Raw genomic sequence first — 23056 nt, 5'->3', positions numbered from 1 at the left:
ATCATTCAAACATTCAAGTAAACACTGACAATCTGTCTAAACATACAATATATTTGGGTGTCAATATCTTTTAGTGATAAACATCACAACAATAAGGTAATTCTGAAACATCAACACTACAACAAAGAGCATATTTTTCAGGTGGCGTTTCTGGTTTGTACATACCCTGACGACTTGCATGATCTGCTCCCACTCACTGTGGTTGGGGTCCACACCGGTGGGGTTGTGAGCACAGGCATGGAGGATCACTACAGAGTCTTCTGGTGCAGCCTGGTGGAACAATACATGATAGATATGTCTATGTGCTGTATGGAAATATAATCATGTATATGTGCAGCTAGAGATGGCAATCTGACAGAATCACTGATTCTGTATACGTAGGTAGATTCTGTGGGTAGAGATCCTGACTGCAGTCTGTCTATTCCTAAAACACGATCAGAACTTTTTAACATCAATTCTGTCAATTTATATGAATGCACTTACTTGGAATTGAGAATTTATAAAGGGAAGGGCATATTACTAGCATCCTGACAAAGAATCCAATCGGGATGTCTACCAGCAGAGGAAAAGACTGTTCACTCACAAAAAACACCACAACATCATGATCAAGTTTTGTACAAATTTTAGTTTATGATGTCTTCAAAAGATGGCATTGCTGAGTGGTACTAGAAACCTTGGGACTATCCATATGAGATACCACTAAATTTATTTGAATGATTTGTTGTCACGTTCTGTAACATAGTTGTCTACCTACATGCATCCCAGCAATTGAAAACTTCTCTGACTTCAAAGCAAAAGGGAATGTCAATCAATTAAGTACCAGTAGACATATTTGCATAACGTGGCTGAACTAGTCAGAAGGGTGCTTGTTCTGAGTGATGTTTACAGAAGAAAACTGACACTAAACCTCTCGAGTCTTTCAACAGCATTGGCCATTTAACCTACATCTGCTGCCCAACTCCAGTAACAAGAACAAAATTTCTGTTTAACATCCTCAGCAGGTAGATGCTGCATTGAGGCCTTATAATTAGAGCTGTATGCTGCCAGTTGTTGTGAGGTTTTGGCTCGTCTTTTCTACCCTCCGCTTACTATTATTCATAGTATTCCAATTTTGCATACATTACTTTCCCGTGTGTATCATATTTTTCAAATTGACATTCTGCCTCAAGCAAATACAATTGTGAAAATAGGGACTGAGACAAAATCAACCATCTGACCTACCCCTATATTTTTGGACAGCTGTACCTTAACTATGTCCCCACCAGGGCTGTCTCCAGCTTAAATTTTTTTTCCATCCCACTCATTGTTTGGGAACCCATGTTGTTGATTTTCCTTGTAAATCCCATCTTTCAATCTTATGAAAACAGATTTTCATCAATCTTATGTACTGAAGCTCTGATTTGTGGGACAGATGGGGTGAAATTTTTGTCCATTCCAATCCAACAAGCAAATGCCCGTCCCAGGACGGAGGATGGGTCCTGGAGACAGCCCTGATCCTAACCACATCCCCACCATTCCTCCCCTCTCACCCTCAGGTCCTCCAGCAGGCCCTGGATGTCCAGCCCTTTGGTGGAGGCGTCCCAGTACCTGTACTCCCTGATGTCTGTGAATCCTGCATCCTTGAAGATTCCAAGGTGGTTCCCTGAGAAACAGGATACAAACTTCTCTTTCAAACTGTTGGGAAAACAACACTTAAAACTGGTCAGCAAAGGTTCTATAATGTCAATATTGTCCTTGGAAAACTGTAACCAGCTTTTGATACTGTAAATCTCCAAATGTTCATGGTGGTCGCAGTGACCTCTAAAATCATGACACCAGGAATATATGTTTGGTATCACTATTGTAGATCTTCAATTGAAACCTCAAATACAGCAAAAACTTTCTTTACCCTCCTAACTGAAGATTGATTCACCACAAAAATAAATGAATTTATGAATGTACAATATCTGAAAATAGACGCAGTTTTACATAAGCAGACTGCTGGTAGATCACAATGAGATTACACATGGTGTCAGAAGTGGGATTTACCATGGTGTCAGAAGTGGGATTTACTCACCCCATGTTGGTTTGGAGTGGTACATCACGTTCATGCCCAGACAGCGCTTGAGAAACTCCGCCCCCAGCCTCAGCGCACCTGTACCACTCAGCGACTGCACACCTGCAGCCTGGAAACACAGGAACGTCTTCAAGTCTAGATCTACAAGGTCATCTGTCCTAAGTGACTGGCCTTTCTGGCATGAAAATTAGGATGTAGTAGAAAGGACTATACCTCGGCTGAGTCGGCTCTTATATCACAACATATTGCACTTCTGAGGTGTTTTTCAGCGAGTATTAGGTTTTGACGAGTTGTAAAATACAGAAGTGACAATGAGATAGGAACTCTCTTGGACATCTACCAATATGCTACAAAGGGCATCAAGTTCTTTATATGAACAGATTGACAATATTTTCCAGTGATAACACTTTTTTTATAGTGAAGAGGTATCACACACTTAAATGATTATACCAAACCTTCCCCCAATTCCCCCAAATTACTGTTAATATCAAACTATTCAATGGTTCTAGTTTAGTGGTAGGAGGTACATCTCAAATGTGTGTTTTGTATCCCTACTGTAAAACAGAATTGTTTCAACTGCAAACTTCAAACTTCACACACTCGAAATACCACCTGCATATGCAGGTTAGTGCAGGTAAAATTGGAGCTGTGCAGGTATTTCTGGTGTCTACCTGCACCTAACCTGCACTGGTCCATATACTGGGCTTCATAGTACTTAAATGTCCTATATTGTAGGTGTATGTGGATTGTTATTAACTGCATTGACTGTTAACACCTATTATAAAAGAAAAAAAAATAGCAACGGTTCCTCAACAATTTCAGTATGATCCATACTTCCTAAATTCAGAGTGGTGCAGGTAAAATTTGTTTGGTGCAGGTTATTTTCAATGTTACCTGCACCAGTGCAGGTATGGAGAAAAAAGTATTTCGAGCCCTGACTGTGAAAGCGGTCTTTCCATTAAGAAACAAAATTGATAAATGAATTTTACAGTATCACCTTTTCCTCCCACTCACCCTATTTTGAGCGATGGCGGCGGCGTCCTCTCCCAGCACCAGCTTGGTGGCGGCCTTACAGAAACTGTCCAGTCCGCAGACGGGGAGGTACTCGTGGTTCAGGATGGGGTCCGCGGCCATCTGGGACTCCACGGTACGCACCACGGGCAGCACCCACGGTAAACCCTCATCTGTACGGTACGCTGGTCAGAGAAGATGGAACTGTTACAACATGTTCTGTACAATGTTGACATTGTAATAGACCAAGGAGGTTGAAAAAGAAAGGAAAGGTATTCTTTTTCAACCTCCTTGGATAGACTGACAAAAATCAATGTCAAACTACGTCGATGTAGGTTAGACATCCAGGTAATAAGATACACCATAAGTATTTACTCAAGCAACTGGATATGGTTTTGGAAACGGTCAGACGTTTCGGATGGAATCCACTATGCTTCGTCAGTCTTTGGTGCAATGTCAAACTATTCAATACAATTCAATCTCTACAACTGGATAAAAAACGGATATTTACTTCCGGACGTTTTGAGTGACATCCATCACTCTTCTTCAGCATCACTAGACTGAACTAATTCAATACAAGTACAGCTAACTAGAAACTTTTCTAGTTAGCTGTACTTGTATTGAATTAGTTCAGTCTAGTGATGCTGAAGAAGAGTGATGGATGTCTCTCAAAGTCCCAAAGTAAATATCCGTTTTTTATCCAGTTGTAGGGATTGAATTGTATTTGAATATTGTTTACCTGGATGTCTAACCTTCATGAACGTATCAACTCAATGACCGTAAGTCATTTCATGGCCCTCCTGCCTAATTAACTGACCCACCAACTTTGATTTGCCTGATATTGTTCTTGACTTGCTATATTCCAGAATTTTCAACAAGAAGTGGAGCACAATACCCATAAGTTGGTGTCAGACCATACAGATATCACCTAAAGCTCAGTGATATCAAAATATGAATATGATAAGCACAGCTATATTTTATCACTTTTAGGCTCCGGTCGCTAGCCCCAGGAACATATTTGTGTCACAAATATGGTATCTATGTATTCAGGAATGAGCATTCTACAATATTCAGCCTGTCCCACACTTAGTAGTGTGATTTTAACCGAGATATTCTTTAATATGTTCAAAATATTATGAAAAATGGCCTATTTGCAATATTCATGCAAGCCTGACAGGTAACTGGAAAAGGGAACAACCATGGGCCAGGTTGAACATTTAGGTGCAACATATGTACTTTCCATACATGTCTTTTGCGACAAATGAAAATATTGCATAAGCTAGCGCTTTTACGAAAGAAAAAAGATGACAAAATTTCAAGTTTGGGCTACTATTAGGATGAAATGTGACACGTTTGTTTTGATAAAGGAACAATATGGCCAATTAATTTGTTTACACAACCCCCTGACAGTAGGGCACCAGGCTCTCATAGGCGAACAATGGGAATTGTTCACACCTTTACCTGTCAAGGTATCTGTGCCAGACACAGCTTGGCTTGGCTTGGCTTGGTTTGACAAACAATAAACAAACAGCATTCGAGTATCTGAAGTTACTTTTAAACAAATTTTGGGTTTCCAAATACAACATAGTATACATAATTATTGCAAATACCTATAAAGTTGCTTTGGCAAATTGATCAAGATACAAAGAACTGCAAATTTAACAAGACAAATTTAGGATACTGTTAACAAAGTACCAACTCAGCAACTTGCAAACAAGAAAATATCCGACGTCTTTGTTTTGAGGAAACATCAATTGGCTACATTCTTGTATGTATTTTGGTGTCTAACATTATTTTAATTAGTGGGTTTAGACAGATTCCAAAGCTAAACCAATCAAATGCAAGCGGATGCTTTCTCTGGGAAGCTATTTTATCAATACTCAAGCCTGGAGCATTGATGCTAATATGACCTCAAAAATAATTCCTTTTACTTCTTTAAACAGCAGGAAATGGAGACTCAGCTACAGTAGGGCCATGCGTGGGGTAGGGGGTGGGGAGTAACGTTATATGAAAGTGGTTACGTAGCGGTTACTTGTATTTGGGCTTAGTGGAAACCAGACTGTACTACTGGCAGAAAGAAACCTACGAAAGAGGTTGTAACACTTAAAATCTGCCCAATACAGATGAATGAAATGATGTAAGTTAAACTTACATATTCTAAGATATTTGCAGACGGTCAGAGTAAAAATCTAGCAGTGACTTTATAATGTACTTCATATGAAACAGTTAATGCTCAATACACATCATGTTGACATTCCCAGACAGTACTGTCTGAAATAACCCTTCACAACCCAGGGGTTCCCGGTAACACTTTACCTGGCTTGGTGGAACCCCTCTAGGGATGTTTTCACACTGGGTGGGGAGGGGGCAATTAGTCAACAATGGGGTAACTTGGGGTCAAAGGTCGTTTCTATGTGTTGCTAGGGGAGCCGACACCCACTTCGCTGGGGGTCTCAAGAAATGACTTACGGTCATTGAGAATGTCAAACTACCTGCTATAAACCACGTCCGTGGTTAGCATGCGAAAGTCGTGAGCCAGCGGTCACTATGGAGGGTGCTACTCAGGCTAGTGCGTGACAAAACAGTGACCAATTTTGTGCAATATTTTTGACATGAAAGTAATGTTTTTTTCCCTCTAATTTTTTTTTCAAAATTAGAGAAGTTGAAGGATCAGAACTCATTTGGTCTTGACACTGTGGAATATCCTCTCACCACATATACAATCATTTTATACATGGCAAGAAATTGGACATTGTGAAACATGGGGCATTTCCAAACCTAACAGAAGACCTAACGTAGAATGATATTGCACCCAAGGGAATTCACCGATTTTTGCAACACAATCCATCTTACATGCCAATCAGGTACTTGAATTTCATGTTGTCTGGGCTGGGACAGTATACACATTTTCCATCAACCCTTCGTCCCAAACCCTCCACAGCCTAACAAGGGACGGTGACACGCCATCCTGACACAAGAGGGACACCGAGTCTCAAGCAAACCTTACATAACGGCATTAGCACGGGTGGTCCTTCTTAACAAGACACAAGACACACGCAACCAAGTTTTTCCACCTTACGTTACGAGCTGCGATTTTTTTCGTCAACCCTTACGTTACGGAAGCCTGTCCGCTATGTCGAGCTGCGATGTTTTCGTCAACCCTTACGTTACGGAAGCCTGTCCGCTATCTCGAGCTGTGATTTTTTTGTCAACCCTTACGTTACGGAAGCCTGTCCGCTATCTCGAGCTGCGATTTTTTAGTCAACCCTTACGTTACGGAAGCCTGTCCGCTATCTCGAGCTGCGATTTTTTAGTCAACCCTTACGTTACGGAAGCCTGTCCGCTATATCTAGCTGCGATTTTTTTGTCAACCCTTACGTTACGGAAGCCTGTCCGCTATCTGGAGCTGCGATTTTTTAGTCAACCCTTACGTTACGGAAGCCTGTCCGCTATATCTAGCTGCGATTTTTTAGTCAACCCTTACGTTACGGAAGCCTGTCCGCTATATCTAGCTGCGATTTTTTAGTCAACCCTTACGTTACGGAAGCCAGTTCAAGCCAGTTGTGTGTCCGCTATCTTGAGTGAGCTGCGATCTTTTCGTCAAACGTTACGGAAGTGGTCCTGTGTGGCCCGTTGACGGAAGTGGTCAATTATACGCAAAATCCAAACACTCAGGGCCCCAATGAATATCGAAACAGTCTAGATAAAGACACAAACATATGAAAAAATGGAGCGTTTAATACCAGTCCTATAATCTTTTAAGCTCAGACACAGCCCGGTGTGATTCTTTTAGTTCATGTTTACCAGAATCGTTGGAGAATGCCCCACTGAATGACCAGCATCATGCACGCCTGGCTTAGCACGTGTTGAGCAAATGTGCTTCCAAGTGTAAACTCGAAGGTCATACTACACATTTTACCAGAGAAACATTTTTTCGAAATGTTTTAGATTATGCTATATGTAATATTTTTATGAGAACTTTGCTTAACAGAAGCTCGGTGACAGCTTGTGTACTGATGACTGCTAAATTCTCCCAACAGCCGGATTTTTCCAGCTGTGGGCTCGCCGGCCTCACGTTTCTTCCCCTTCACAGCGTTCTTTAGAGGAAAATGTGTAAGCTCCCAAAGTTCTGCACAACATTTTGAATGTCGGAATATTAGTTCTCCTTCTGATGGCCAAAAATCACTACCTAACAAATGAAGTCGATTTTGGTGGTCATTTTCAAAATCGTCAACCTCACACACGAAACCAAACTGGGTGCAACGCAGACGTGATAACGCCAGAGGGGACGTCACTTTATACAGCTTGGAACGCCGTGGTAGCCACACAGGACCACTTCCGTAACGTTTGACGAAAAGATCGCAGCTCGAGATATTAGCGGACACGCAACTGGCTTGAACTGGCTTCCGTAACGTAAGGGTTGACTAAAAAATCGCAGCTCGAGATAGCGGACAGGCTTCCGTAACGTAAGGGTTGACTAAAAAATCGCAGCTCGAGATAGCGGACAGGCTTCCGTAACGTAAGGGTTGACAAAAAAATCGCAGCTCAAGATAGCGGACAGGCTTCCGTAACGTAAGGGTTGACTAAAAAATCGCAGCTCGAGATAGCGGACAGGCTTCCGTAACGTAAGGGTTGACTAAAAAATCGCAGCTCGAGATAGCGGACAGGCTTCCGTAACGTAAGGGTTGACTAAAACATCGCAGCTCGAGATAGCGGACAGGCTTCCGTACATAAGGGTTGACTAAAAAAATCGCAGCTCGAGATAGCGGACAGGCTTCCGTAACGTAAGGGTTGACGAAAACATCGCAGCTCGAGATAGCGGACCACAGCAGGACCTGGACTTAATTGACCACTTCCGTAATGTAAGGTTTGACGAAAACATCGCAGCTCGATATAGCGGGCAAGCAACGGGCCATGAACGACACCGGGCAACCTGTTAGTCCTCTATACTGAAATTCCCAAGGGAGACATGAATGAACCCCTGGTGTACATTTTACTCGTAGCCACTGAAGGCAGACTGTTATGAAAACACAATGATGTATTTAAATCGATAACCCGTTGGTTTGTAAGCTTATTTGTAAGTTTTTGAAATGCCCCATGTTTCAGAATGTCCAATATTTTGCCACTACTGAATCATTTTGCTTTTAAATAGGATAATTCCAAGGAAGAGATGGTCGTTAGACTCAAGGACATTACATATAATGTCCTAATGTCCTTGCTAGACTTGAGGGTGTGCCGCCTCCAATTGAAACCCCAAATAAACTGGGGTCGTGTGCCCTTTAACTTGTGTTTGATCGACCTTATATTTATTGCCAATTCATCAAAATACTAGTAAAATAAAACTTGCGTATTCATCACGTCAATGGAAATCTAGGTTTGAATTGTGAGAAGCCTTCCAGTACAAAATGCCAAGTTGAAGTCTAACTTGCAACATTATCCAGAAGAATTGGATAATCTGACCAAGTCATGAATGCGGAGCCCAGACAAAAAATTCCAAGGTCGTCTGAAGATCACTGAATGTTTTCTCCCAAATAAAAACAGAAAACAGACACATGCACAGTTCCACACCGTCTCCGTCTAATTCTGTATGATATGATTCAGCTCTATGATATTTTTCTAGGTGTAAAACTTTTGGTAAACTTAAAAAGAGGGAGGTGTTTCTAAAATCGGCCATATGACCCTCCGTGGTTCGTGCCAGAATATTTGATCACCATGGAGGGCCGGACTGTTCCACTTACACCCTAGAGGGGTGATTGTCGTGTTAAACTTTCGTGAGTCACTAAAAAATACGCAAAATGAAGGCGGACCAAAAGGTTTCTATGTCAAAAAGATTTGAAACAATTATTAATATCATGATGATATTTTAAATTGTATTCTGTGGACAGTAAGTACGAGTAAGACAATTAGCCTACAACCACACCCCCTATTTTGCATAATGCAATTTGTCCGCCAGTCGCTAAGCGAGGTCATCGCTCTGAAGTTATAGGACATTAATTTGCCAGATCTTTTTTCTTAGAAAGGGTCTCAAAATGTGACATAAACAGTTGACAGCGTGATACCTCCCACTCCTAAGTTGTGCTTGTTGGCGTGATTGTCTTCCCTGTAGCGAGCTGTAAGGGCAAACACCGGCACGGGAGGCGCGAGCTCCACATCCACGAACCTGGACGTCGCCATTTTCGCCAATTAGACTAGAGGCTAGACAAGCAATCTCGTGGTACAGCAGCGCTTCCTAGCGGAACTAGTGTTTATGACAGCCTATCATATGCGTTTACTGTTGTTGGCCCTCTTGCGGACAAAAATAATATTGCAATTTCTAACACTCCCAATCCTGTTATTTGTTGAACGTTGTTGGTAATATCAACACTCCCAATCCTGTTACTAGTATTTGTTGTTGTTGGTAATATACGTTATCTGCCATACATTGTACCTGATGCAATCGTTGTGCAATAAACTTGACTTGTTGTAATAGAATATCGTTTCTTATAATAATAATAATCCGTCTTATCATCCGTCCCTTGCCATTTCAAGGTGGCTCGATTTTGACTTTTGATTGCAATATGATATTAAAACTGTCGCGAAAGGACTGCTGTTATTTTCTATCCATATTAGCCTGGAATCCAGTCGTGTTGTGCTTTAGTCGCTCCACAGAGGTACGCTTCCTGTCAGAAGCAGAGCGACCAAACTTTCCAAAGCACAACACGGCTGGATTCCAGGCTAGGTCCATATAGCAAATTCATTACTTTGTAGCGAAGTTACAAATTGGGTAATTGCTACATCCACCAATACCCACCCATTCCCAAATTTACAGGAGGCGCGAGTTGCACATTCACGAACCTGGACGTCGCCATTGAATTCAACATCATACCAATGGTCACCAATGCCGAGAAACCTTGCGGCGCAACAGCGTCGTCTAGCGGATTTTACGTTTATAACAGGCTTTCGTATGTGTTTACTGTTGTGGGTTCTCTTGCGGGCAAAATTAATATTGCAGTTCCATCATTTCCAATCCTGTTTAATCGTTTCTTATCAGAATTTCTTGTCATTTCAAGATGGATCAATTTTGACGTTTGGTTGAAAGATAAAACACTTTCACTAAAGGATTGTTGTTATTTTTTGTCTAATATAGCAAATTCATTACTTTGTAGCGAAGCTACAAATTGGGTAATTGCTACATCTGCACATGCGTCTTACTCACGGGTCAAAGGTCACATACTCCAGAAGACCGAAGCAGGATGGGTTTGTTTGGGAAGTCTCAGGGAAAAGACCCCAAAGAACAGGTAGATTTTCTCTCTTTCGAGACGTAGCCGTGCTCCATTCTTTTCTCCTATCGTTCTTGATTTCTTTAGGCATAATATAAGGCAACTGGGATGTTCCATCCTAATATTGGACCGACCGCGAAACGAGTTTGTTTGCAAGAATTATAAGCACTTCCGCATGTAGAATGCTGTTCTTTGCAATTGACCGATATGACATCTGAATACATTCCCTTTTGATGATTAGAGCTCTATGTGGGTTGCCTTTAAACACACGAGTGTCAAGTTTATGACATTTGAGGTCTAAAATTGATAGCCGCCGTCTGTGAAGTTACAAGCCGAATAGTCGTACCAGTGTGTGACTGGTTCGACTTGTTATTTGATTTAGTTACTTGAACAGGGTGTTGGCTCTGAAATCAATGCAAAATATTCAGAACCACGGTTTCTACTTTGTGGGAATATCTGATAGGGCACAAAGAATGAAAGCATTTTTTTCTAATCTTACAAAACCACTTGTAAAAAAGTTGTATTATCTACAGTGCATTTGTTAAAGAGTAATTTTATTGTTTTTGGCATATCCGATGGTGTTGCAACATTATTTTACAGGTGTGATATAATGTTTTTAACAGGTCAGAGAATGGACCAGCCAGTTAAGGAAGCAGGACCGACTTTTGGATAGACAAATTCGAGGTATATGATAGCTTTTTATGTGTGACATAATGTTATGATTTCAAACTTGAAGAGACTTTACTTTTATATGGAAAGAAAAGGTAAAAGCTGCTTGCATGTGTTTTAACTTGCATTACTGGTAGCACTGAGATAAACATCTAGATTCAATCTCCCAATTAATCAACTTATTAACCAACCAAGCACTAGCCAATATATAACTTACATTGACGGATATACAGCGAAGATAATGATGTGAACTTTGCTGACCCACCTGTGTGTGACAGGGATCCAGAGGGAAGAGGAGAAGGTGAAACGGTCCTTGAAGGAAGCGGCCAAGAAGGGCGACAAGGACACGTGCCGTATCCTGGCGAAGGAGATGGTGCGATCGCGGAAGGCCGTCAGTAAGATCTACACCTCCAAGGCACAGATCAACTCTGTCTCCATGGGGATGAAGAACCAGCTGGGTGAGGGACTGGTTAACTTATGGATAGATAAGTTTTAAGATGTTGTGTTGTACCCACTAGCCTTGATCTTGCCACTTGCCCAATTGTAAATGTCTGAGTTGACCTCTACACAAGAAAGAATTCAAACAGCTGTATGGTATCACCTGTTCTAGGTGTACTAAAGGTGTCAGGTGCAATGGAGAAGAGCACAGAGGTGATGAAGTACATGCAGAACCTGGTGAAGGTGCCTGAGATCCAGGCCACCATGAGGGACTTGTCCAAGGAGATGATGAAGGTGAGAAGCACTAAAGGAGGGGACTAGTAACCTTCAAGCAGATGTTTGGTGAGATACATCCTCCCTCATGAGCCATTTTTGTGACACCACCACAGTATGTCAAAGGAAAGGGCAACTAGGAATATGTAATGACCTCCCTCAATATCTGCTTGGAGATGAGCTACTAGTATTTTGTATATGATAATGTAACAGTGTGGAAAGTGACGCAGATCAGATGTTGGTTTGAGATGTGACTGGTTTTACAAAATACAGATTCTGAAAGGAAATATAAGTCTACCAAAGTCTTTAGTCCTTCACTCTCCAGAGGACACATTTGCAATGGACCCTTCCAGCCGAACACCATATGCCCCGCCCCCTGTTTGATCTTGGGTTCTATTTCAGAACCTCGGTCAAAAATGGCGCGAGTTGCAAAAACATGGCCGCCGCCGCTATTAAGCTGAGGATACCGACTGACTTCGGTTTAGCTTTCGGGGCCCTGAAATCCTCTTAGAACGGGCGAAAGAAAAATGCTATACATTCTTTGTGGAAGGCTACATACACTGTGAACGGTGCACACACCAATTCTTCCGCGACAGGGGTCCGAGATAGTACGCGACAAAAATGTGTCGCGAAAGGGTCTTGAGGGTCCGTGTTTGAGTTCAAATTTCTCATAATCTGCTGCGGAGTGGCATTTAATACTGGCATGGCTAAAAAGCGTAAGAAGTGATGTGTTTTTTGTGCAAATTGGTTTTGGGCCCGAGTGTCCCTTCCTTGTATTTCTACGCGTCGGAAGTGATTTACCCGTTGACCCAGATTCTCCGTCCATATGCGGTCTGTGAGCCGTGTTGCTATGCCTCGCGCGTCGGGTTATTGTAAGAATCTCAGTGTTACGATTTTCTTTATTTTTTGCTTGATTAATCTTAAGTGTATTCTCTTTCCGACAATATCAGTCATTTTCATGACTAAAATATAGGTGATGAGTTTATTTCCACGTCAAAATTCCCCTTTTTTTGCATACTTTTTTACGTGAAAAAAACTTTTCTCCCCCAAATATTACGAAAAGTAGAGAGAGTGAAGAAACTGAAACCCGGCTGTTCTTAAAGCTGGAGTGATACCCTTCATTTTCATATACGGCTTTTCTGCTTTAGATTTATTTTCTTGAAGAGACGGCCTCTCGACTTGAGGGTGCGCAGTCTCGATTTGAGACCCCTAATAAACTGGGGTGTGCACCGTGTACAGTCGTTTGAGGAGGGAGCATATATAGTTGCCATAAGGGTGATATAATTTCAGTCAAAGCGGAAGCGGGAGGCGCTCCATGATATTACCTTGTTGGCGGGCAAGAGTGCCCAGTTTCTGACATGTGGTCGATGCAGGTGTAAAGCTGGGTACGTATATCTGTGACAGGTTTTCTACTGCGATTGTTGCATGCATGGCATGTGCACACATGCTCAGGAGAAAAGCCAAATTAAGAAGAAAGCAGCTCGGTCACTCACAGAGAGGAAGCTTGTACCACATGCCAAACATAAGACCCTACCTCTACGCACACTGCTTTACTTGTACATCCTGACCAGGAACAAAGTAATGCTATATAGCACCTACACTTCCCAAAACAACTATACTTAGCCAGTGTAGTCTTCAACAAAATAGGCATAGCATTTTTCTTTGGCCATTCCTGTCCCACTAGGGCTGTTTTTGACGGAGTATTCGAAATAAATCTAGAATAGGGGATTCTATTTGTTCGATATGGCATTCGGCTGGAAGGGTCCCTTGTGTTATTGTCCATATACTTTAGGCAGGCATTTTCGAGGAGATATAGGATGACACGTTTGTATTGTTCTTGTACTTTAGGCAGGCATTATTGAGGAGATGTTGGACGACACGTTTGAGTCGCTGGAGGATGATGAGGACCTGGAAGAGGAGACAGAAGCAGAGGTGGAGAAGATCCTGTTTGAGCTGACAGCAGGTGGGAGAAAAATTCCTTTTCATTATTTGAAAGGAGATAATGATGTACATGGTTAATGATACATTTATACTGCAGTATCACTTCATGCTTATTGACTTCAGATTGCTGACAATGGTTATTTACATCCATCTTTAAAATGTTTTCATGTTTCACCCATTTTTAGTTTAGTCTAAGTGTACAGATTTGTGCATTGACCTCCATGTTGGTATCCAGATGACAATGCATTAAAATGCCCAATTAGGCTTAGTAAATGTTGTGAATGGTAGGTTGGGTAAACCTATAAACAATCACATCAGGCAACTTCTTGAAAAGATTTCTACCAAAAATGTCTTTTTTACAACTTCTTCATCTACATCTTTAGGAGCCTTGGGACAGGCACCAAGCAAAGTCACAGATGAGTTACCGGGAGATGAAGTTTTGGAAGGCGCGGTGGGAGGGGTGGAGTCAGAGGAAGAGGAGGAGGACATCTCTGCCATGCAGTCTAGGTTAGCTGCACTTCGAAGCTAGTCTTCGAGGTGGCATTACTGCTCCATGGGCTCAACCAGAATCCATCCTATTGTATAGATTCTTTTGTATTGGAAAATCAAGGTTACCCTTGGGAAAATGCAGACACTATGAAAGTTAGAAGGAGCATTTCTTTACCTATTCTGTTTGCAATTTCAACAATTTGAGACTTCTAAGGTTATGCATTTTTCTAAATATAATATCTAAATATAATGAGCAAACGTTTTCTTGTATATAGATACATTTGCTTACATGTAGCTTAAATCACTGACATAGAAACCTTTGTTCTCAAGCTCTATGCATGGAGATAGCGTTACGATAGTTTATTCACAGAGAATATAGCATCACAGTCTATGAGTGGCATTTGAGCCAGATAGATAGGAGATACTTCAACCAAAATAGCCTGTGTACCATCCTTGTGAGTTTTCAATCCCTCCTACTGACTTAAACTCAGAAAAATGGTATGCAGGATACTATTTAAGGTACTTTACTACAAAAGGAAGGACATAAATGAACATAAAAGATAACCTTCAAAATGACAATCACTGTCATTAGTTTTTAGAGTAAAATATTCTATGACATAGGCTTTATACAAGCAAAATTCACACCATTTGTGTGATATGGATAGCCGGATCGTAGCCCTAAAACATGCAGCCTCTCTGCACCTTTTCCAAACTGTAAATATTGCTTTCACTTTTAGAATTATTAAAGCAAGGCATTAATTCCTTTCTAAATTAGCAACCATATTCATGTGGAATGCCTCCATCTTGAAGAGAATTTTATAACAGAACGAAGAAAAGTGCAGAATTAGACTCAAGTGTTTGACTATGTTAGTTTTCCTGTAAATAGATTCTTGTTTTTTTCCTAATTCTCTCATTTTGAAATTAGAACTCACCAACAAAGAAGAGCACAACACAAGTGTGGCTACATAGTCAGAGCATCTGGGATTTGCTATAGAATTAATTCAAAACAAGTTTGCTATTGTACATTAGTTTTACAGAATGACAAGTTCTAAGCTTAGGTATTGTAAAACATTTCAGCCATACAGCAACAGTTCCAATGGAAAAATCCTTATCTGTATCACAGCAAATGCCCCAATAGGCATTGTCAGCTTAAGTGTGTGTATATTTCTGCAGTATAGATAATGCATCTTTGAACTTGGCCAATAAAAGCTACTTGTATTTGCAAATGTTTTCAGATAAGTCTAGAAAAAGTTAATAAAACATACTCAAATATTTGAAGACCCCATGTACAGCCACAATGTACAGTGACATGTTTAGACTAAACATACTTTCCAAGTTGATAACAAATCATACACAATTGTGAGGAAGTGTATCAGAAATGGTTTGTACCAAAAGTGATCGATAGCAATGCTGCACGAGGACCACATGGTTATGAGGTAATGGCAGAGGTATGACATGATGTCATGACTTTTCAACCTGACTTAAGATTGGTTGGGCTATTCTATTATTGGTTGAGATGACAACATGACCCCAGACAATACTTGACAGGTTCCCTCCCAACATCTTCTTGGAGATAACCATTTCCTAGTCAAGTGACTTCTGCCCAAGGGTAGACATGACAGTCTTCTGTCTCTTGTGTTGGCCAGGCTGTGGCTGAGGCTGTGGCTGTGGCTGTGGCTGTGTTGGGGGTTCTTCAGGCTCCTCTTGGCCTTTCTGGACTTTATCCAACAACCAGTATGTGGTCATCTTCCCTTTACCCTGAATAGAAGACAAGACAAGAAAATGAACGAAAAAATAAAACTTTTTTTTTGCCTCGTGCAAACAATTTTTGTAATGGAAATTTTTGACACGAGCAGGAAGTTTGACTGTACACATATTGCAAAATGGATGCATAAGTACAAGCATATGAAGAGCACATATTTGAAGTACTTTGAGACAACACTGTCAATCATGTGGTATTGATATCATCTATATGTGATGCATGATGAAACAGTTTGGCTATGTCATTATCTGTCAATCACTCAGACGCTACCAACCTTGACCTGTATCTCTCCCCGGAGCACGAGGTCGTAGACTTTGTGCTGAGCCAGCATTTTGGCCGTGGTGCCGCTCACGTGGATCCGCAAGGGGGCGCCGGTGGACTCCATGCGGGATGACGTGTTGACGGTGTCCCCGAACAGACAGTAGCGCGGCATGGTCAGCCCTACCACTCCCGCCACCACCGGACCTTCAACAACCACACAACAGGCAGTGTGGATAAGTGTCAAGTGTTCTCCACCAAGATGGTTTACTTTGTTCTGTAGTTTAGTTACGTTTTCTGTTTTGTGAAATCAGAACTAAATGTTTTGTGGTCCAAGGATAAAAAGTCAACAGTTGGATCCGGGTTTTTGATTTTACACATAACGTCGTGGTTGATCAATGACGCAACTAGCAAAATTCTATCCAAGTGCTTGCCATGAGACCAGATGTTAAAGTCCGGAGCAGTATAGACTTAGTAAAGATCTTATGCTCATGAAATTAATACAGAATATCAGCAGCCTGCCTGGTGAAGGCGGTTTTGTCAGCATCACCCACCTGTGTGGATGCCTATCCGCAGCTGCAGCTTCTGGTCGGCCTTGTGACTGATGCGGAAGCTGTGCACGTCCCGTAACAGCGTGAGCGCCATGTCGGCAATCTCCGTGACGTGTCGGTCTCCGTTCCGCTCGGGCAGACCCGACACCACCATGTACGCGTCTCCGATCGTCTCCACCTGCCACGGGAACGAGACACAGATGAGAAAGCACTGTAGTCTGGGAACGAGGGAAGTTAAGCGAAAAATATACACAGTACCATAAACGCCAACAACTGAAACTTGGAAATGTGAATTTACCATGACCTGCTAGCTAATTAGATACCTTGTAGACGTCAAACCCGTCAATGATGGCATCAAAACAGCAGTACAGATCGTTTAGCATGGTCACTACCTGAACAGAAACAAAGCAGGGAAACGATTTGCACGTTGTGCTATATTTGTTATCAACACGATCCTGTTGATGTTGAAAAGACTACAGCGTTATCGCACAAAATAAAGGTCTATGGAAAACTCTCACAAATAAAATTCAACAGCGTGTGCATAGTAGTAGTAGACTAAGTAGTATGTAGGATTGGTAATAATTAGAGCTGTTCCATTTTCTGTTAATGTTGACGTTTATTGGAAGCCTTGGCCTTTTAACGTACATCCATAGGTGAGCTGTCCGCCGCCATTTCAGTGAACCCCACGATGTCGCTGAAGAAGATGGTTGCCATGTCGTAATGTTCTGCCGTCACTGGATTACCTTGCTTTAACGTGTCCGCAACCGAACTGTACAGTCAACATACAGCGTCAAATCACTTTGAACAAAATATTCACCTACTCAAAATCCAGAAGATACTAGAAGGATAAAAGTATAACAAGTCTTAAACAAAACAGTACTGTGTCGTGAAAACTAGACTGACTTTGGTAGCATTCTCTGCAGCAGGAGTTCCGTCTTCCGTTTCTCGTCCTCCAGTTGGGCCGTCCTCTCCGCCACCACGCTCTCCAGGTTCTTAGTGTACTTCTCTAACTTCGCGATCACGTTGTCTACGATGTTGAAAGTTCTGCAAGTCAAATGATAGCGATGATGACATTAGGGTAACCTAAAAGTGGCATTAGGGTAAACTATAAGTGAAAGTCCAAAAATGAATCAATTAATCAACCGACTTAAAATGGTTTGATACACCTATCAGTTAACATAATTTGCAGTCTGTGAACTGACAGACGTCTGGCGACATTTCTGTTTTATCAATCGAAGTAAGCCGAAACTATACCGTAAAATAGATGAAACCTAAGTAATTTCTGTTAACAACAGCCCCATTCTAGCACCAAGGAAAGAACCATCCTGCTGGAACACAGCTCAAACTGCCGTACCTTCCATACTCCATTCCTTTCAATCTCTTCCTAATGGCGGTGAAGTCAGGCCTGTTCTCGGGGAGCTCGGTCCAGCAGTCCTTGATGAGCGACTCCAGCCCCGGCATGCTGGAGAAATCCTCTCCGGTCTCTGGCCGCATCAAGGGGTCCTCCCGCCGGATCACCTTGCGGACGATCTCTATATTGCAGCAACAGAAATGCATGTACTAAAGACCTTATCGCTACGTGATTTCGTAAAGATGACTTCGTTTGACATGCGTTGTTCCAAAAGAAGGATTACCATGTTTACCTCTCGGGGTGAGTTGACTATCGGTGTAAGGGGCTGAGCGGGTGGCGACTTCATAGGCCACCATGGCGAAAGAGTACACGTCACCCTTCTGGGAGCCTTTCAATGGGCATTCCCGGCGTAACAACTCGGGAGCAACCCAAAACATCCCTGAAAACAAAACAAAAAGTTCAACATATTGTTGCGATCGTTTTCTAGTTAGAAACTCTGCTGGCTTGATGCAACATTTGCGACCTATGCGACAAAATCTGACTAAAGCAAAAAAGAAACGATATCCATAATCAGCCCATTGCGAGACGGGCGGCGGTATAGACTTCCGTCACCTTTGACCCATCAATGCAGTCACGTGTCTTTTAGATGAGCTGTTTGAAGTAACAGTCGTAGTTAATCGGAAAGAAAGGCTATAGGCACTCCCCAATATGCAACATGTCAGTTTTTCTTTAATGTTGGATCAAAAGCTGACTAGTCCGACGAAAACCTTCCATGTACAGAATGAAAATGTGCATTACGTACGAGTGAATCTGGCGACATCCTCCGCCTGCCGAGTTTTCTCACAGCTGGCGGCACAGCTGATGGAGCCGAAGTCCGTCAGCTTCAGCACCCAGCGGCTGTCGATGACGCAGTTACTGGGCCGCAGGTTGCCGTGAGACTTGACTTCGCTGTTGTGTAGGTACAGCATGCCCTGGGGAGGGGACGGTCTGGAGTACATAATGGCTCTGGCAACACGTCATAGGCGGTAAACTTCATGTTCGTGTTACATGTTATTTTCTCATTTGTCTATTTGTTGAAAGTGTAGAATGACACAAAAATACAAGATTGAACACATACCTTAACCAAGTCGTTCATGAAAGACCACACAAAGACGTTATCCAGTCGTATTTCTTCCGTCTCTATGATGTCCTATGGAAACATCAATATTCATCATCGATTGTTATCGGGATTTTAAAAGGCGTATAAACGAGAGATTTTGAAAATGTGAAAAAAAAAAACGTGAAAATTTACCTCCAAGCTCCCTCTTTGGCAGTAGTCGCTGATAATGGTGACGTCACCAGAGCCGTGTGGAGGGAAACAGATGCCGTGCAGCATGTTCAGGTTCACGTGGTGAAAGCTGCAGATCTGGGCAAAAAATAGAACAATTTTATGAAGTAAAATGATACGTCCTAAAGGACTCTCTGTCTCTGTCTCCCTTTTTCTCTCTCTCTTTCTCTCTGTAGAAGTTTACATCTGACAGAACATTACCTGTGCAAGCTCCCGTTTCACGTTTGAAGTGATGTTGAAGTCTCCCAGTGACACCTTCTTCACGGCTACCGGCCGGCCGCTGTACGTCCCAACTGACGGCACAAACTTACGTGTCGTTCCCAGGTTCAGCAGTGACGCGTGACTCGCCCCTGTGAACGAGCTGAGGAGGGACTGGTGTTTGCCCGAAACAGCACCGCTCGCGGGAGACCCGAACCTCAACTACACAGTGTGAAGGGAAAATAGTTAGATACATCATATTTGAACCATAAAAACACATTTGTACTCAAGACAACGCACACATAATCTGTACATACCCCGGGTAAGACGGCTCTGCTCCTATCGGCAAACTTGATGTCTTCCAGGCTGACTTTCCAACAGTTTCTCCCTTTGTTTCTCCTGGGAGACACCGAACTAAGAAAGCCCTCGTTCCTGAAATGCAGAAAGCAACGAAACAAGACAGAATAGCTACTAGAAGTAGGAATATGCAAGGAAAACCAGTCGACTTAAATACATCTCCTTTTTAAAGGAATTTCCCAGCCTGTTGTCAAAACTGCACGTGTTTTCTGTATAAAAGTCAGAATTCTTTTAGTCAAAACTCACTTCAGATGCAGACCAGCCATTGACAGCAGACCCACGAGGACAACAGCAGCCACAGAGACTCCAATAATCATCGGCAAATCTGCAGAAAATAGAAATCAATGAGAGAATTTTGTAAGCAACATAATTCAGAATTAACAAATTCACCGTCGATAACTCAATGATTGTACTGTTCATATGTTCTCTGTGTATGCAATTGGTTTGATGGAAACAAAAGTTGAGTTGTTCTCTCACCCGATGACTTGTTTTCCGTGCATGCCGGTCCCAGGCAGGGACAGTTTTCTGCGCAGTAGCGGAAAGACAGGCAGTTTTCTGACTCCGGACATGGCGTGACACCGGGGATGAAGGCCAGAGATTTGTTTTCGATAGAGAAGCCCACGGTTGGGACGAACCTTCCATTCTGAAAAAGGAAAGAAGAGAAATATGAGACTTGAATATCGTTAAAGATCGTTCGTAGATCAACACGAAAACGCAAAGCTGAGACGGAAATGGACGGCGTAGCTTATTGAATGAACAAGAAATATGGTCCGAAAGGCACATTGTGACAAGAGATATCGGTTCCGCCTCTGAGGCGTCGCCAAACACATCCACAAATTTTCCAAAAATGGTGTTGACATGTGCACGCTTTTGGTTACATAACGTTACTATTAAAAGAAAGAAACATTGATAGCCGTAAAATGCGTTGCTTAGACCTCTATACAACACTAGTACCTGGAAGGTGAAAAGAAGAAACTCTTGAATCCTGCTTCCCTGTCTGTCGAACTCAAGTTTGCCAGTCAGACCTGCACAACACGAAGTAGTCGTTGATTTTTTATATTCTAAAGTTTGACGTCCACATTTAATGACAGGAAATAAACTGAATGCAGAGTATACATTTTCTCACTTCACGGGCAACCCGGTCCCCTCACAAAGTCAACACCGCTGTAGCTACAAAGCATTTCTATATTACATAAAGATTATGATTGAAAATTAAAACGTATCATAAACACTTTTGTTACCCCAACCAAAGTATGTTTGTAGTAGAAGAACAAAAAGTTGTTTGCTGTTACTTAGGTGCCTTTCTATAGCTGAATGTTTCCCGTGCGGTTAGTGAGTGAGATATGATTACCGTCAAGTGCGGTGTTTCCCACGTTGTGAACTGCCGCTGACCCGGTGGTTATGTCGGAAATATGCGTGGCGAGCAGGACCGAGTCGTAAACATAGGCAGCCATGGGCCACGGTCCTCCGGCGTCTACAAAGTCCTCTGTTAAAGTATTGCTTCTCTGTATCCTGGAGTACATGTAAATACGTACAGACCTAAGTGCAGTTTCTATGAAAAGATCTTCAGTGCACTACATGCATGGTTGAACTTTTCCTCTGTAAGGGACTGTTTTAAATTTTATCCGACGTTCAAATCCCTAAAATGTGGAATGGGAAACCAATACGAACTTCCATATACGTTCATATTTACATAATCAGACACATAGTGGTACTCACACATCCACGTGAAACTTGTACCTGTATTAAACTCACATTCAGCACCAAGGACAGGGACAGACATAACAGAGAGCGCCAACAAAGCAGTCTAAGTTATCACTAGGTTTAACAATCCACCATTGGTACCTGGGTGCAAGAAGAAGCAGTGCCTTGTAAGCCTCCTGTATAATCCCTCCGATCACTGCCTGAGCGATGTTGGAAGAATTCCAGCTTTCATTTCCCAAAACAGGCAGCGGCGAGAAGTCTATGTTTAAGAAGACCGTGTTTGTCGTCATCCCGAGCTGATAGGCGGCGAGCATCAGGGTGTGTTCATCCTGCATCCCTATGGACAGTCTCGGGACGGCAAAGATCACAACTGTGTATGAAATGACGATATGAAGGGTTAGCAAAGGTGAAAAATTCGAGACCAAGATCTTACAACAAAAGGAATCAATTCTACAGTCGTAGAAGTATTAGTTATTAACTGTACATGATGGCTGATGTACGTAAACATATTCATAACCTGTATTTTACACTAGTCAAATGGTTCGACTATACGAAACAGCTTACCTTTTGGTTGCCCTTTCCCACTCAGCATAGTCAACGCTTCTTCAAGGCTTATGGCGCCCGCGTATGTCAAGGTCTTCGACACAGTTGTGACGTCATCCAGCGCTTCTTTCATGATCTTTCCTAACGTATTCCAAGGCTCTTCTTCTTTTGTTAACATCAGTATATCCGACCATTTGTAGTAGTTAACCAAACTTTTGACGCGTTCCGCGATTGCCCTGGGTGGTTCCATGATTGTGAAGAAGTCCTTGTGTTCGGAAGACGTCGCGTCTCCTAAACAAGAGGGAACGACGGTCGAAACGTTGTAGAAGTCGCTGAGCGCAGCGAGTGCCGAACACCCCACTTTACACGGGGGGCCTACAACTACATCTACTCCGCCTTCCGACATCAAGTCCACGGCAGCTCCCACTATCTCACTAGCCTTACACGACGTAAGTCTCTCAACACGATGAAACGTTAAGTTGGAAACCTGCCCCGAGTTGTTCATGTTAACAATGTCCGCAAGGGCAATGTCGACTGCTCTGTCAAGTCTTGGTCCCCAGAATGGCAACATTTCTCTGGGATCAGGCATCATAACCCCCAGTTTGACAGCACTGCCCAGCGAAACTTGCGGAAACGCTTGTATGAAAACAAGGAAACACCAGACTGTTGAGCCCCCCATCTCTCCCTGGTCATGTTAAAGTGAGCTATACCTCAACTGCACTGTTCCAAATGGCCGTACTCACGAGGCGTAAAACAGTACTGTACTTCTAAAGGCAGTCCTCAGATGGCTTTTTAATGTTGTTTGCAGTCCAGACAGGTTTACTCAGTCTACCGGCAAAGTAGTTTTAGATGTTAACATTCAACCTGCG

At 42.4% G+C, this 23056-nt stretch overlaps 4 protein-coding genes across 5 annotated transcripts in view; 1 reads left to right on the top strand and 3 right to left on the bottom strand.

Annotated features, from left to right (window-relative positions):
• LOC118413807 (aspartate aminotransferase, cytoplasmic-like) overlaps window positions 1–9876 on the bottom strand; it is a 12436-nt gene extending 2560 nt beyond the window's left edge. The window contains exons 1-5 of one of the 2 annotated variants that reach the window (XM_035817349.1): window positions 9858–9876; window positions 3071–3252; window positions 2057–2165; window positions 1530–1642; window positions 168–270 (exon numbers count right to left, since the gene is read on the bottom strand). In XM_035817349.1, coding sequence (XP_035673242.1) covers window positions 168–270; window positions 1530–1642; window positions 2057–2165; window positions 3071–3252; window positions 9858–9861 — 511 coding nt within the window. In that variant the 5' untranslated portion in view covers window positions 9862–9876. Of the gene's footprint in view, window positions 1–167; window positions 271–1529; window positions 1643–2056; window positions 2166–3070; window positions 3253–9126; window positions 9301–9857 lie in introns of those variants that run through there. The other variant, XM_035817348.1, reaches the window with a different exon arrangement.
• A 326-nt stretch (window positions 9877–10202) lies between these two features.
• On the top strand, window positions 10203–15362 carry LOC118413809 (charged multivesicular body protein 3-like). Its single transcript, XM_035817351.1, has 6 exons — window positions 10203–10344; window positions 10950–11010; window positions 11274–11453; window positions 11606–11727; window positions 13555–13669; window positions 14031–15362. The coding sequence occupies exons 1-6, from the start codon at window positions 10300–10302 to the stop codon at window positions 14174–14176; spliced, it is 669 nt and encodes a 222-aa protein (XP_035673244.1). The 5' UTR covers window positions 10203–10299; the 3' UTR covers window positions 14177–15362.
• LOC118413806 (atrial natriuretic peptide receptor 1-like) lies at window positions 15030–20603 on the bottom strand. The gene is made up of 15 exons (XM_035817346.1): window positions 20418–20603; window positions 20187–20265; window positions 19901–20015; window positions 19587–19805; window positions 19350–19463; window positions 19176–19247; window positions 18861–19029; window positions 18351–18497; window positions 18062–18239; window positions 17611–17751; window positions 17353–17476; window positions 17031–17099; window positions 16711–16885; window positions 16173–16363; window positions 15030–15894 (listed from the first exon to the last, which is right to left on the bottom strand). The coding sequence occupies exons 2-15, from the start codon at window positions 20255–20257 to the stop codon at window positions 15721–15723; spliced, it is 1959 nt and encodes a 652-aa protein (XP_035673239.1). The 5' UTR covers window positions 20258–20265; window positions 20418–20603; the 3' UTR covers window positions 15030–15720.
• Window positions 20357–22953, bottom strand: LOC118413630 (receptor-type guanylate cyclase gcy-3-like). The gene is made up of 6 exons (XM_035817156.1): window positions 22209–22953; window positions 21786–22014; window positions 21292–21452; window positions 20895–20965; window positions 20418–20583; window positions 20357–20367 (listed from the first exon to the last, which is right to left on the bottom strand). The coding sequence occupies exons 1-6, from the start codon at window positions 22864–22866 to the stop codon at window positions 20357–20359; spliced, it is 1296 nt and encodes a 431-aa protein (XP_035673049.1). The 5' UTR covers window positions 22867–22953.
• Window positions 22954–23056: the final 103 nt, after the last annotated feature.

Source organism: Branchiostoma floridae, chromosome 4, assembly GCF_000003815.2.
Source record: "Branchiostoma floridae strain S238N-H82 chromosome 4, Bfl_VNyyK, whole genome shotgun sequence".
Taxonomy (NCBI): Eukaryota; Metazoa; Chordata; class Leptocardii; order Amphioxiformes; family Branchiostomatidae; genus Branchiostoma; species Branchiostoma floridae.
This window is presented reverse-complemented; position numbering and strand designations above follow the sequence as displayed.

What these genes read in the sequence shown, in the direction of transcription:
- LOC118413630 (XM_035817156.1), bottom strand. Translation starts at nt 22,866, where the DNA reads ATGGGGGGCTCAACAGTCTGGTGTTTCCTTGTTTTCATACAAGCGTTT. An exon ending in TGGGAAAGGGCAACCAAAAG is followed by an intron (nt 22,015 to 22,208) that starts GTAAGCTGTTTC and finishes TTTCATACACAG; the next exon opens with TTGTGATCTTTGCCGTCCCG. An exon ending in CTGCTTCTTCTTGCACCCAG is followed by an intron (nt 21,453 to 21,785) that starts GTACCAATGGTG and finishes CATGTACTCCAG; the next exon opens with GATACAGAGAAGCAATACTT.
- LOC118413806 (XM_035817346.1), bottom strand. Translation starts at nt 20,257, where the DNA reads ATGATTATTGGAGTCTCTGTGGCTGCTGTTGTCCTCGTGGGTCTGCTG. An exon ending in AAAGGAATGGAGTATGGAAG is followed by an intron (nt 17,752 to 18,061) that starts GTACGGCAGTTT and finishes TTTGACTTGCAG; the next exon opens with AACTTTCAACATCGTAGACA. An exon ending in GCGGATAGGCATCCACACAG is followed by an intron (nt 16,364 to 16,710) that starts GTGGGTGATGCT and finishes TGGTTGTTGAAG; the next exon opens with GTCCGGTGGTGGCGGGAGTG.
- LOC118413809 (XM_035817351.1), top strand. Translation starts at nt 10,300, where the DNA reads ATGGGTTTGTTTGGGAAGTCTCAGGGAAAAGACCCCAAAGAACAG. An exon ending in TTTGGATAGACAAATTCGAG is followed by an intron (nt 11,011 to 11,273) that starts GTATATGATAGC and finishes TGTGTGTGACAG; the next exon opens with GGATCCAGAGGGAAGAGGAG. An exon ending in TGTCCAAGGAGATGATGAAG is followed by an intron (nt 11,728 to 13,554) that starts GTGAGAAGCACT and finishes CTTGTACTTTAG; the next exon opens with GCAGGCATTATTGAGGAGAT.